The sequence below is a fragment of the Leptinotarsa decemlineata genome, unplaced genomic scaffold (genome assembly GCF_025532065.1).
Source record: "Leptinotarsa decemlineata unplaced genomic scaffold, Ldec_3_MD MMD2_P_RNA_scaffold_2, whole genome shotgun sequence".
Taxonomy (NCBI): domain Eukaryota; kingdom Metazoa; phylum Arthropoda; class Insecta; order Coleoptera; family Chrysomelidae; genus Leptinotarsa; species Leptinotarsa decemlineata.
The window spans coordinates 16,960,178-16,976,007 of NW_027412529.1; the positions used below are offsets into that span (position 1 = coordinate 16,960,178).

A 15,830-nucleotide genomic window follows, 5' to 3' on the forward strand; every position below is an offset into this window, starting at 1 on the left:
TTTTAATAAATCGGGGATTTATATTTGCACAGCACTCGCGAATGGTATTTTCCAGATGTTGTATATCAGTAAATGGTCTACTTCGGTATACTTCATGTTTCAGGTAACCCCACAAGAAAAAGTCTAAAGGCGTCAAATCGGGTGATCTAGGTGGAAAATAATTTTCCCAGTTACGTCCAATAACTTTGCCTCTGAACATTTGTTGGAGTGACTGTTTTACATCTGTCCATAAAATTTTATACGGAAACTTTACATTTTCTCCTCTCTCTCCTTGAAACCAGAATGAAAACCCCAAACGGACATTAAAATCTCGTTCTTCTAATGTGTTAATAGATTTTGGCTTGTAAGGCCAAAATTTATTCTTTAATAAAATTTTTCTAACACTTTCTCTCTGGTAATCGGTATTTTTTATTATATCGGTTGTGCTCGTGTTCAATAACTTTCAAACAAATGTTAAGTTGGGCCTCCTCATCATATTTACTTGAAGTGTGCTTTTACTTGAATTGATTTGCTACGGATCATGTTTCTCTGAATTTCGACATTATCCTTGACACAGTAGTATGTTGAACATTTTTTCCTGGATGCCGTTCATTAAAAATGTTAGCTACTTGCCGGTATGGTGTATTCTCACCACATATTAAAACTATTTCTATTCTTTCCTGAAGAGACAACATAATTGCAACAATAACTGTTGAAAATTAGACAAGTGAATCAACAACTTGACACTACCATAGTATGCATTTTGTTTGTCAAGACCTACTTAAAAATTTTATTCAACGTGATTAAGCATCCTTACCGCCCTAGTTAGTGTTTATAAATAATTTGTAAATACTGAATATATTGAAATTGGTTCAAAAAGATACTGACGTCTGTTTAAGAAAATAGATAAGTGATTGGAACTTAGCACCAGTCATGTTAAAATTTTTATAGCATATTTTTAATTTATCTCTGAAAATGTGTACCAAATATGCCAAAGATGTCTACAAAATTATCTCAGTTACTATTAAAAAACTGATTATTCATGAAAACTTTGCCACCCTGTATCTCAAAAGTTAAGGCGTTTAGGACATACGTCCATAGAAAGTTTTTTTCTTAAAATGGGTCTAAAAATTACCTCCTTAAATATTAGCATGTGTTTAAGGCACACCCTGTATATATTCTAATCAGACCGAATCTCCGAAAAACTATATATATGAAATTATTTATATGTTCGTACCTGTTAAGGCAAATAAGTTTTTGCCAAAATGAGGGTCTGAGTCTTCTGAAATCAATACTCTGTGATCCGTGAAATGTTCAAAATCTTTCACAGTGATTTTCTTCAAGAGTTCTGGATCTTTGACCAGCAATGTTGGCTGGAGAAATTGATATACTCCATGATACCTGAAATAAATTTCAGCTTGAGAAATATTACTAACTTTGTGGAACTCTTTGTGAAATTCAATCTATGCTAGTCATTATGATGTACTGGAGACATTTTTTCTGATTAATCTATATCGAGGTTATCAGATGTTCAGAGTGGAAAATTTCCAGTTCGATGCCACAACCTTTACATATGAGGGCCCTTGTTAGTCGACTTCACATGATGATACTTTAGATTTAGCCATGCATATTTTTCTTGCCTTTGGTTTGACTGAATGAATGTTTGAGCATTTGCAGACCTGGAAGTTGGTATTCCCTTCTAATACAATTTCTGCTCCTCCTGCTCATCAATTTGGTACAGGGCAGATCCATAAGATATCTCGCTCTAGAGAAGCCACTTCCTCGCTGCGCAATATAGCCTCCAAGGTTTGTTAATAGAGTCCAGAATTGGAGACCTAATAAACTCTTCCTCTTGACTCGACTTCAAAAAAAATGTAGTTGGGTCGTTTAGCCAATGTCCCTTTCATTTGTAAACTCAGGAATAAATTCATTGAATACATTATGGTCCATAACGAGCTCACAAGTAACTAGGAGAAAAAAACCATCACGGCAAAGCCCTGCAAAATCATGGTGAAACTGTCAAAAGAGGGCGTCCGGTATTTGAATTACTAAATCATCCGCGTACCACACTGTTACGTCCATTTGACTGTGTCGATATGCTCGTGGCTGGCGTTTAAATATTGTTATCCAATCCCGTAGAAATTTTGCCGAAGTTCCGTCGAAATCGATATCATCATTCTCGCTGCTTCTAGAGCGGCAGGAAACATTGTGTATTTGCGCTCTCTTAGCTACGTCACGTTTGACTTGTCCCATTGGATTCCCATTGGAGCCAGTAACCCTTTTCCTGCTGAACGTGCTTGAAAATCTCTTGACACGCCGGTCTCGCTCCTTTGGCAATCCATTCTCGTACAGTTTTCAAGACGGGATTCTCCTCCTACATGTCTTGCCTCGTCAGGAAGGTAGTGTCATTTCCAGAGGCTGTTAACGACAATACCACATCATGGTCAGGTGATTCCTCAAATTGTCTGTCCGTTTCCCTGGACACGTGACCCTCACAGGTTGCTACCCTCCGGGTCAGAGGAAACACGGAGCGGCGGAAAGTACGGGAGCTTATCTCCCTATCAGAGCTTTCCATAAAAGAATTTCTGCCCGCTACCTCATCACGTCTGGTGGGGAAGTTCTTCTTCTGGTAGCTAGGTATCCTTATCCTCCTGGCGTTGGCAAAATTTGCATCCGAATGTCAGGCATGGTCTTCTTGAGAGGCTATATGCGTTTCCGTGACTTTTTCCTTTCCGAAGTTTCCTTACATTTTTTTTAATTTCTTTTCAACCTCATCAAAATTCTCATCGACCATTTGTTCCAATCCCTCCTTTGTTTACTGAAATACTATTTCAAATTCTTCGTGAATCAATTCCTTCACCCCCCCCCGTTACTCTCTTGGGAAGATTTCAAATCTTCATCTTATTATCTTTCTCTTGTTTCTTATGAATATTTTGACGATCTCCGTTTCGACGTAATTCTTCTTCCACTCTTCTGCTTTCAACTTCCTCTCTTCTGCGTTCCACTTCCTCTCTCCTGCGTTTTTCATTCTCTGCCTGCCTCGCTTTCAAATCCTCGAATATTTTCTCAAGCTTTACCATTCCATCGTAATCGACCCTCCTTGTTTTCACTATAAAACAAAAAAATTTCAGTCAATGTTTCCACTTCCGACACCAAATGTTACATTTTTCCCCGTGGGTTGACCAATAATTGACCACACTGAATAATCAAACTTTACTTTATTTCACTTTAAATACAACAAATACTTCAACTGAAACTTCAACTATCATTTGAATGTCTATCGCCTTACTTGATCACTTCGCGCATCGCACTGTAACGTCCACTTAACTGTGTCGATATGTTCGCGGCTAGCGCTTGAATATGGTAATCGAATGCAGTACAAATTTCGCCAAACTTCCATCGGTGGCATTATTCTCGCTGCTTCTAGAGCGGCAGGGAACATTTTGCATTCGCGCTCTCTTAGCTACGTCACGTTTGGCTCATGGTTACCAGTGGCGGCTGGCGTTATTTTCTTTCTGGCGTGATTTACAACAGTATTCTAATGACCACTACTCGGCGGTATATTACAAGAGATACGTTTTTAAAAGATCCAGGTCAGCATGAGGGAAAACATGTTGAAAACAAAATGAATCTCTCCGAGCATTTCTCTCAACGATTCCATATATTTTTGGGAGTAGTATATAAATGTGCAAGTTATTTTCCAGGACTATATATTTTGAACTCATATCTTCAATTCTCATAGTTTTCAAGACCATTCGACTAAATTTCAATTACCTACTGATAAATTGATTTCAGATATTCAATATTTTTAACTAACCTGGCACCTGGATAATAGTTATAGCATCTGATGATAAAATCCAAGAAGCTTTCTTTTTTTGTTGCAGTCATCCAGTTATCACCAAATACCCATATTGGATCAGTTTGTTTCACACCCCGTTCTCTCCAGTAAGACATTGGTTTGATGCAAACATAATAGAAGAGGGCTGCTAATATAGCTGTTCCTATGATAATCAGGAACATATCGAATAAAAATCTGAAACGAAATGAATTGATCCATCATATTTATTATGATCTGGAGAGACTATAAGAGATTTCATTCAAGCGTACTGGACTGATTTACCAAAACGGATAACATATAATTTGTTATTCTCGAATATGCAGGACTTTGAGCACAGTTTATAAATCTTGAAACAGATAATAGTTTGTTAGAACCTTGTTACAACCCCGCCCCAGGGTGATACTTCAAATATTCCTGGAAATAACTTTAGAAAACTGTAAATAATGAATTGAAATGAATGGAATCTACAACTTTTTTACAATTCATATCAGTTGATGCAACACATGGAAGAGAAATAATAATTTAACAATTATAATCAAACTTTCGATCTGATTGATCAAAAAATTAATCAATAAACTTTTTCTTTTTCCATTGAAATGAATTTGGGAAGAGAACAAATTGATTAGTAATCATGATATTTTTGAGGTCTGGCAAAAAAAATGTAAAGTCTTGTCATGTAACTGAAAATGATCATTATTATTAAAAAAAAAAGCGACAGTATTCAAGGAAAACTTTATTGGAGAATTTTCACTTAACAGTTTTACAGAAACGCACGTGTTTCGCTACAATAGCTTATTTATGCGTGTCTATACGACAGTGCTGTTCCAATTCATGTACTTCATCTTTCTGACAATGGTTTGTAACAAGTTGAATATTATCTATAAGTATCTCATTTTCAATTCGCAATTCTTGTTCGTTTCCTGTTTCGGCCATTTTTTTCAAAATTCTACATATTTTTATTGGAATTTTTGTCGTGTTGTACTCTAAATGATTTTCTACTTCAGATTTTTTGTGCAAGTTATCTATTACCTTTCATTATAGTAGCAGAAAGTTCATTACGTTTTCATAGCATTATTGTTCTGAACGAAAGCGTTTTTTGTAGTAGTATTGAACGGCAGAGGCTTTTTGGTCAAAATATATGGCTCTAAAATTTTGATCGAAAACTGTAGATTCGAAGGCCTAAATTAAAAACTAGGAAGTCTTCCAATGATTTGTAAATATAAACGCCGATTTGTAAATATACACGCCATGATAGAACGAATAAGTTTTTCTTGGAATATATTATTGATTCCAGCCTCAAGCTTTATAAGTTTCAGTAACTGTGAATTGAATTGAAAATAAGAAGCTTATTTTCAATTCAGGTTTTGTCAGGTTCTGTCACATATATTCTGTATAATCCACAAAAGTGAAAGTGTGACAGAAAATTAATTACACACACCTACTTACTGATTATCGTAAAATTAATTATAATTTTATCATGTTTATATTATTTTCTGAATACACTGACCCTCACTTGGTGAAAATTAATAACAATATCCATGATAAAAATTAAACAATCTTCACAATATACAATTTATTTTCGAAACGCATACCACTACAATAGTAGATTCCTCAGTTGGATTTACTCTATACTGCTCACTCTACACTTTTGTATATAGGTATTGCGTTGTGGAGTAGTTAGGAGTGAGTACTGTTCAACTGAGTAAGATAATTTTGTAGTGAAACTTGTATTATAAATAAATTCTAAAATATGAAAATTTGTAATAATCTACATGAATAGTTCAATAATTTTGCTGAAAGTTTGTCGCTAAAATTGGTAACAGAATATATACTCACGAACTTTGGCAAGTTCAATACCTCTGGATTGTAAAGGTACTTAGGAATTTCAAGGCAAAATATTGATCCCCTAATGGAGGTCAGCAAAATATATTTTCAATAAGACGCTTCGTTTCACAGCACTGTAATTGTCTCCAAATTTCTGGTTGCAAATTTGGATAGCCAACCAAGGACCTAACCGTTGGCCAGCCAGGTCACCGGACCTAACAACTAAGGACTCATGGTGATGGACCATGCAGAGAATGAGGATCCGCACGACTTTACAGGCTACATCCATAACCATCCTGTCATGTAGACACTCCAAACTCAAAAGTACACGGCCTCCCTGTTGCCGAGGGAATTACAAACGTAGAACGGACGATTTGGGATGGAAACTTCTATAGAGATGCATAATTTTTCGGGTGTTATTATTATTATTAATGAAGTTTCATTTATTTGTAGTAAATTGAATTCTACGTGAAAAGTGCTTTGGAAATGATTCCAAAGTAACAAGAAACTTTTCATGAGGAAAAAGTTACAGCAACTTTTCGAAAATGCACATTTTTGAAAAACATGCTTAAAGTCAGAAACGACGATAGATATCCATATGCAATTTTCACAGTTGAGTTTGCCATAAAATTCAATTCCCAGACGCAGTCATCAGTTTTCATCTTTCTAGTTTGAAAACAGGTGTTTTCCTTTGAAAGGGTCCAATTTGGCCCCCCACTCTGTACATGGTAATTTTGTGTTCTGAAAATATTTATCTACTGATATTTCATAGTTTTCTTGATTTTTTTTTGATAATATGAAGCCTAGATTTTCGATATTTCACTTGCTAGAATGTTTTCTTGCTTATTTTCATTTTGTCAGCAATTCATTTCCACCAAGCATCATTATGTTTGCTATCTGCCTGCGTCTTCAGAATTGGACAACATTCAAGGTGTCAAAGGAGTTTTGAAATGTAACACATCGATATAAGTATTGAATGATTTTGTAGCTCTTTTTTCATTTCAACACGCTTTTATCAGCTTCACCCGTATGTATGTATGTTTGTTTGCCAGTTTGTTTATTTGTAACTCTCCTTTTCATTTCATATTGATTCCCGTTTGAATACTCAGGATCTGTATTTGACAGAATTATCAACATTATTGCTTGATCTATTTGCGGGCAGATGACGCTGCACGTAACCTCCTTGATATAATTTGAACTTACTTCACATGTATTTCTTCTTTTGAAAAAAGTTTTTTTTTATTAACACGGGCTTGGTAGCTGATTTTCAGGCTCCCTCTCTGGAATCGGAAAATATCAGTGGTCATTTTTCTAAACAATAAACGGCTGATTGATCCCAAAGATTAGATAAAATAAATTTAGTTTAAAAACCTATCAAAAACACTTATATAGCATACGAAACTAAAAAATGAAAAATGAATATAGTTTGAAAAAACTTACAACCACGCTTTTAAAGAACATCGAACTGAAAAGTTGAAAATATTTTTTTTAAATAATCTTGAAACAATAACGAACGAAAAATACTAGTATTATTATGACAACAGCGTGGGCGCTTTATGTCATATTTTTTGTATATCAAACGCCTGTCGCTTTTTTCACAATAATACTAGTATTTTTCGTTCGTTATTGTTTTGAGCTTATTAAAAACAAAAATTACTTTCTAGTTCAATGTTTTTTAAAAGCGTGTTTTTAGTTTTTTAAACTATATTTATTTTGATAGGCAAAATTATTGAACACAACATGTTAATGATGAAGACATTTATTTTTAAATACGTCTATATAATATATATTTCTTCTATAAAGGGATGTTCCGATTTTTTTAACTGATGTTCTTTCAATACACGACACGCCTATAGATTTGTGTACCATTTTTATACTGCATTTCATCATGTAATTGATGAACTGACTTCATATAATTAGTTACTTACAAGGTTATTTTCATTATTCACTTAAAAGTGACCCAACGATTATATTTGTTCTGACTATCATACACTGTCAATGTTATTGCTAGTAGTATATCATAAATTGAATATTCAACACCCGTATGTCACTGAAAAAAAATATTTGAAATTTCCCGGATATAAATGAGTTTCAGCGAAATATACATATATCATTAAACTGTTTCCTCGATTATTTATAAGCTCACCTTTATATTGCTTGTGTGTAATGTGTGTAATAGGTTCAATCCGTTCATTAGTAAACTATCATACATACGTTATATGGAAACTTCAATTATTTTCTATCTATACGACATATAACTGCTCACTCAATTGGTGATTATTTGCTCAAGTTATATTTCGAAAAAGGCTGGCAAAACAGAGACACAAAACAAATGAAGTTGCAAAAGTTATATTTACCTGTGACAAACAAGTTACAGATACGTAAATAAGAATCAAACATAATTAACATAATACATGTGTTTTCCAGTTCAGAGGCGTAGATATATCATTTTGCTAAACGGAAAATAGTAAATGAGATAGGTACCCAGACGGTCGAAGGTATAGATAGAAATATCCTTATTCTGTGATGTTGAAACTTATTCTCAACTAGTCATAAATAAAACAAAAAGAGGCGATCAATACATACATTAGAAGATCGATCTCTATTCAACTATAGAATTCACGCATTTTTGACGTGTCTGTAAAAATATTTAAGAATTTTCATATAATTAACTTTGATTGAAAACACAGAATAGAAGTTTCTATTGGATTCCATTGTATTACTTTGGAGAAAACCTCAAAAATAGAATGGAAAGTAGAAAAAAAGGAACCTGAGTCAGTTCAAAACAGTACTTTTCTCAAACACCAATACTGCAACATTCCTTCCTGCACGTGTTTCAACAACTGATTTAGCGTCATCAGGAGATGAACTGGACTAAATCATCTGAAGATAACCAAATATTACGACTTGGTAATGTTTTTATAAATAAACATCTGGACGAGCACAAAATGAATTCCTAGTATGGATTATTGTTGAATAGAACTGGCCGGTACTCAATGATAATCCATCGAAAACTGATTAATACAGTTTATTGAAATGAATATGCCTGAAAAAGTTCTAACTTCTGTGATCGTTCATTCAGTAGATTTTGAATGAGATGACTCGTTACTGATGGAAATTATAACACTCTCATGAATAGTATTGAATAGGTTTTCTTCACGAATATTTTTAAAGCCATCAAACACATGATGTTGTAGTCTCTTGTTTTACAATTCCTTCTATCGAAAGCTGTGTATGTTACTTCAGTATGATTGATCTTCAATAAAAAAAAAATCTCATTTTTGTCTCGTTGTACGTCAAACACCAGTGAAAGATTTATTTCAATGTATGTTTCTCAAACCAACTTAGTTGATAGTGTTCCATATCATATGTTTATTGGACTTTTTCTTTCCCATCTTAGTCGTCAAAATATTCTTCAAATGGATCTTATCGTTCGTTATTGAAATCCATAGTACGGTAATCAAAATCATTAAAGTCGTCATCCGAATTTCCGTTGTCGAAAAATTCCAATGCGAATTTTCCCGAACACTCCAACAATTTACCATCATCTACTTCAGGGTGTTAGTATTTCTTGTTACCAAAGATAGCTGAAACCAGAAGATAGCCCTTTCAATTCTATTGGAATACACACTTAATGTCAATTGAAATGAATAGATTTTTCCTGTTTATACACCCAGAAAAAAAAAGGTTTATTATTGAATATTCTCTATACGTGATACGTGTCTATAATAATTCAATAGAAGACTGTACTCACCATCAATGGTTGATTTGCGATATTGACGTCGTCTCAACACATTCTATATATGCTGTTGAAAGTATATGATCGAATTGCAACATAACTTGATAGGAAAGACAAAGGTATTTTTCTGTGAGTGGAATAGGAGAACGTGAGTTTTGGCAAACATCGTTGTCGATCAAATGCTCTTCGAGTGGAAAAGTTGAACCTTTGTCGAATAACGTCATTGTACGATATTTTTCTGTTAATGGAAAAAATAAATGTTTTTTTGATGGATGTCTTTATTGAGTAAACGATTCTATGAGTAAGAAAATTGACGATAACTGTTTCGAAAGTCCTCGAAGAGCAAACGTTGTTTCGTGGATAGAAAAAGTATAGGTTATTTAGCGGAAGTTGCATTTGAGCAAATAATTATCTAGGAGTTGAATAGGTGAGTGTTAGTTTCATCGATATCATTGAACTAAACGCCACTTCCGTCGATGGTCTTCATTGACCCAATGATTTTTTGAGTATAAATACTAGACGATAATTTTTTCGAACGTCCTTGAAGAACAGAAGTTGCTTCGTGGATAGAATAAGTAAAGATGATTGATTACCTAGAAATTGGAAAGATGGGTAATAGTTTTGCCAGTATCATCGCCTAAGAGTAGAAAACTAAACGACCCTTCCGTCGATGGCCTTCATTGACCCAACAATTTTGTGATTATAAATACTAGACGATACTCTTTCCAAGGCGAGTTGGCTGCCCTTGTTCATCTTTCACTGCCTGAACCACTGTGTATGCTGCTTTCGGTGAGTGCATTGGCTTGGGATCTGGGGGTTGAGCAAACCGGCCATCGAATGCCTGCTTCTGGATACAGATACAGAATCACTTGTGGTTCTGTTATTCCCTAACTGAACAGCATCCCAACGATGGCTTATTCCTACACTGAGCCTATCAGCTGTCTCTACGGAACCTTCGAGATACCGGGCGCCCTCTCGTCGTAGCATCGCCTCGTCACGGTAATGCGGTGCTCTGCCGTGATTGACCCTTTTTTCTTAGCTACTCGTGGGACTTTTATGGACAGAGTGAACCTAAAAATTATTTCTGACGCTGAGTCCATTGAGGAGATGGAAGTCGAGCTCACAACTCCTATTGACCTCCCTGTAAACTTAGGTCAGAGGCGAGCCTACAGAGAAGATGGATGTCGAGTTAATGACTCCAACTGACCTCCCTGTAAATTTAATTCAGGAGCGAGTCTACAGAGGTGATGGATGTCAAGTTTACGACTCCAACTGACCTCCCTGTAAAGTTAGTTCAGGAGCTAGTCTTCAGAGGAGATGGATGTCGAGTTTACGACTCCAACTGATCTCTGTGTAAAGTTTGTTCAGGAGCGAGTCTACAGTGGATATGGATGTCGAGTTTACGACTCCAACTGACCTCACTGTAAATTTAATTCAGGATCGAGACTACAGAGGAGATGGATGTCGAGTGTACGAATCCAATGGACCTCCTTGTAAATTAATTTCAGGAGAGAGATCTTGTCCAACTCCTCCCCAACTCCTGATCCAACAACTGAATCGTAAAAAAAAGGTTTGGTGGTGCAGCCAAGAAACGACTGAGTCGTCTCCTCAAGAGCGGGGTACCTTATAAAACCGCCTTGCACCAAATTCTTGAGCGGCTTACGCAGAATCTGTCTCAGGTGAGCGAACAAACCTACCAAAACCGAAGGCGAAAAAGTTCTGCACGGCTGAATCTAAGGCATCGTCAGGTGTAGCTGACGTGCAAAAACCTTCATACGGGAAGGTGGTCATGGGTATCAAGGTGGGAATTTTACAATTTGACTATTCGACTACTTCAGTAACAGAGAATATACTTTGGGCTTGCCCCGCTAGGGACCGAATCAAGTCTTTAGAGGTCAGCAGAGTCCTACTCTTCCTATCTGACCTGAAAGACCACCCACCATAGAAACTGATCGGTTTCGTTAAGAAGCTGGGTTTATTTGGTCGTGTGTGAATAGGTGTGAACCACAATAAACCCTTGCGGGTGTCGGTGAAGGATCGAATAGACCCACTCATTTCGGACCTAACCTAACACAACCTACTCTTTCCGAACTTCCTTGAAAAGCAGAATGTGCTTTCTGGATAGAAAAAGTTGTGGTTATTCAACGGAAGTTGCAATGAAGCAAATGATAGAATAGATAAATGGTTGTTTTGCCAGTATTATTGCCCATGAGTAAAAAAACTAAACGACTCTACTGTCGATGGCCTTCATTGACGCCATAATTTTTTGAGTATAAATATTAGAAGATACCTTTTTCGATCGTCCTCGAAAAGCAAACAATGCTTCGTGGATAGAAAAAGTGAAGTTACATAGATCTTATTTTTGCCGATATCGTTGTGCAAATAGTGCCTTGTAAGTGGAGAAAGTAAACATTGCCTGCAAGTAGGAAAAATCAACGCCCCTTATGTTAATTGTCTTCATTATTCAATTTATTTTATGGGTAGAAAAACTTCAAAAATCTTCAATGGGCCATCGTTGCTCAGTAAGTGGATGAGGTACAGGTTCTCTTGGTTGAATAGGTGACGTGATTTTTGAAGAATGTCGTTGTTGACAAAATAGGGTTCCGTGAGTGGATGCCTTTGGCGAATCTTGTCATTGGGGAACGTTTCTCCGTAAGCAAAAAAAAAACGTCGCTTTTTGTGAATTCATCCATTTTTGCATCGATTTTATGAGTAGGAAAATAGATGATGGATTCTGTAACGTCTTTGAGGAGTGAACTTCGTGCTCTGTAGGTAGGAAAGGTAAATGATTATTGAAAAAAAGTTGCTATTGAGCAAAAGTTTTCCTGTGAGTGGAATAGAAAAATGTTTTTTCTGGTGAACATCTTGAATGAGCAGGTGAACATTACATGCCGTTCTTGGTTGAACGGCATGTAATGTTCTGTTGATGAAGTAGGGTAACGTTTACGATACCCTCGGAAAACTCCATTGTTAATTAAACATTGGGTTCATAGATGTAGCTATCACTACGTGTTAGGAGATGATCATGGAAAATGAGAATCAAAACATCCTATGTTTTTATATCACTTGGTTTTTATCCGATGAGGACATTATCAATAATTGAAAATGACTTTTCAGATGCAAAAAAAGTTTCTTTGAGTAGAAATGTGAATGATTGTATCAAGGAGATATATATGTACCAAGACAATCAACTTTTGAAACATTCGCCGCCCTCAACTTTTCCACACTGTGGGATCTGGTACATGTCTGCCAAACAACAACTTCTTTCACGGCTGATATCACGAAACTGCTTCTCTATATTGCTTATTGTTCCTTATGATTTGGGCGGTTAATAAGGAAATTTCTCATGAAATAGACGAGCTACTTCATGTTTTTATCTCCGTAACCAATCATTTGTTAAACTGTTATTTCATGCATTTCCGTTAATCTAACCATTTATCAGACTTGAAGTTAACGAACTTTGAACTCAAATTGAAATACTGACAACTAATGTTGTAACATACGAAACAAGTTGAAAAGGCGTTTAAAACTAACTTTGCCATTGAAATTATTCAGAGTCTTTTAGAACTGAAAAGAACATTGTTATAGTTTTTGCTTACTTTCTTATTATCAATACCTCAGCATGAAATGAGTTTTGAGTTTATTGCAATGAGTTTTGAGTGTATTTTATCGAATTTCGGTAACCACATGATTTTAATCCATTCTATCTTAATTGTGGCAACAAACTCAAGAGCGATAACATTTTTGAATAGAAAATGAAGAGACCTTTCGAACGATATATCACAAGCCTATACTTACCATTTGAAAATTGTGGGTTGTATCTGTCATTCGACGGGGGTTAAAGGTAGGGGTAGCATTTTTTCGTTGAAGTATGTCAAATTATAATTAAAACTTGTCGTGTTTCGAGATTTTGTTGAAATATGTACTGTAACTGAAATAATGAACTCATTCCATTTGGCTTTTATACACTGTATATATTTTTTCAAATCTATAATTCATAATTAGTAGTGAGTCAATTTGAGATGACTTCACTTGATAAGTAGGTGAAAACCAATACATAGTAACTTTTTTTTACACAAACCAATATTTTCATAACCCATATTAGGTTTATTCAATCCCACAATCTTGAAAATTATTGTTGTTTTTGGTTGTCATCAGAATAGTTGGATATTAGTGGTTATATTACATTCTCTTAGGTTACAAATCATGAAATATTTTTAAATAATGGAAGTCCGAACCTCGAACAAACAAAATTAATAAAGTTACACAATGAAACAAGATAACCTTTGACTCACCGAATGTATCCAATTTGAATTGAACCACCTTGAAATGTAGGATCACCCAACCAAACTGGAAAACAACTGACGAAATAGGATCTGTGGGCTGCAATTACCGAAACGATCTTTATACAGTGTGGTCCAACGAAAACTTAACACCTCGAGTTTCCGGCGTTAACATGAAAATGTGGAAAATCGCTCGAACCCGTCAATTTCTGATTCGAGGGGGAACAACTGTTCCACTGTTTTCATCCCCGTGACTTCAACCCCCTAACGGGGGTGAGCACAACCCCTTGATTTTGAATAGGGATGAGGGGTGTTGAGATACCTCATTTTGAAGATCTTATCGTGTACTATCTGACCGTAAAATTTCGCTCCAAAATATCCATCGATAACGACATGACAGGTAAAAGAGTGGAAGAGTACGTACTTTTGTGATTACTTTATTAAATGTTCGAAATGGGCACCATCCACTTCCATGCAGTAATATAAGTTTTGCTGAAAACGTTCACGTACATTACTCAAGATGTCTGGTGTAATTTGACGGCATTCATTAATGATCCGAGTTCGCAAATCATCCAGTGACTCAGGCTGGGTAGCGTAAATCTTGGATTTCAGGTGACCCCATAGAAAAAAGTCCAGTGGAGCCAGATCCGGTGATCTGGGTGGCCACTCAATATGTCCCCTTCTTCCAATCCAGGCGTGAGGAAAATTGTCATCTAAAAACTGACGCACCGGTTGAACAAAGTGAGGTGGTGCGCCATCTTGTTGGAAAATGATCGTTTGATGGTCTTCTGCATTCTCCAATACTTGCACGAGGGCTGGATAAATAGCGTTCTCCAATAGATCGAGATAAAGTTGGCCTGTGAGATTACCGGGTAGAAAAAAAGGGCCGATTATGTGATTTCCATAAATACCCGCCCAAACATTTAATTTTTGGGGGCGCTGTGTATACACCTCACGAAATAATCGTGGATTTTCATCTGACCAATACCGACAGTTATGCCGGTTTACAATGCCGTTAAGGCACTCGTCCGAAAAACAGATATCGAACATGTAGTTTTGATTGCAGTTAATTATTTCACTGATCACTTCACAGAACTGGAGTCGGCGATCGGGATCATCCTCATTCAGTTCCTGAACCAATCGTATCTTATACGGATGGAATTTATGTTGTTTCAGGATTCTCATGATTGTTGTGCGTGAAACACCAGATACCTCGGACAATTTCCTAGTACTAACGGTCGGATCCATTGCTATATGACCTAAGACAGCCACGTCCCTCGCTTCGTCTCTTTCATGCACCCTCTTTTTGTTTCCAACTGACCCAGTAGCGTCAAATTTGGCAACCAGTTGCACAACGTAAGCAGCGGATACATTTTTTCCAGGATGTCGTTCGTTAAATAAAGCCGCTGTTGTGCGCGCAGAGTCGTTATTTCGGAAAAATAATTTTATCATTTCCACCCTTTCTTCTACGGAATACACCATTTTAATTCCACTACAAATTTACAATCGCTTGTACACACTTGTACCGTTCTTAACAATTCACGATAGACTAAGGTACAAAAACAAGGTCCGTCTACTTTTTTGGACAAAAAATTAACCACTCAATACCTTTGAAATGCGTCGGATACGAATAATATTCTCGAGATAAATTCCATATTGCCTTTTTCACTATTTTCGCTGTTATTTCTTTATCGATGGATATTTTGAAGTGAAATTTTACGGGCAGATAGTACACGATAAGATCTTCAAAATGAGGTATCTCAACACCCCTCATCCCTATTCAAAATCAAGGGTTGTGCTCACCCCCGTTAGGGGGTTGAAGTCACGGGGATGAAAACAGCGGAAAAGTTGTTCCCCCTCGAATCAGCAATTGACGGGTTCGAGCGATTTTCCACATTTTCATGTTAACGCCGGAAAATCGAGGTGTTAAGTTTTCGTTGGACCACACTATGATTAAACTCGTTTGTTTAAAACGGCGATTGTCATGTGGTTAGTGGAGTTAATGCGCCATTCTCATCTATTCTACGATTGAATATTTTCTGGTTACAATATCCAGAGTCCAATAATGAATGAACAGCAAAACAATCATCACATAATATAATCGTTTCTGATCAAAACAATAATATAATTATACAAGTCATCATTGTTACTCTTCTACTGAAAACGC

The 15,830-nt window shown here is 36.1% G+C and overlaps 1 protein-coding gene across 5 annotated transcripts in view; it reads right to left on the bottom strand.

Moving 5' to 3' along the window:
• The window catches only part of LOC141486445 (cytochrome P450 9e2-like), a 29,359-nt gene extending 15,566 nt beyond the window's left edge, over positions 1-13,793 (bottom strand). The window contains exons 1-4 of one of the 5 annotated variants that reach the window (XM_074184425.1): positions 7,788-7,978; positions 6,845-6,921; positions 3,797-4,012; positions 1,217-1,380 (exon numbers count right to left, since the gene is read on the bottom strand). In XM_074184425.1, the coding sequence (XP_074040526.1) occupies positions 1,217-1,380; positions 3,797-4,012; positions 6,845-6,921; positions 7,788-7,853 (523 nt within the window). In that variant the 5' untranslated portion in view covers positions 7,854-7,978. Of the gene's footprint in view, positions 1-1,216; positions 1,381-3,796; positions 4,013-6,844; positions 6,922-7,569; positions 7,599-7,787; positions 7,988-13,675 lie in introns of those variants that run through there. The other 4 variants (XM_074184453.1, XM_074184447.1, XM_074184439.1 and 1 more) reach the window with 4 other exon arrangements.
• Between the last annotated feature and the right edge of the window lie 2,037 nt (positions 13,794-15,830).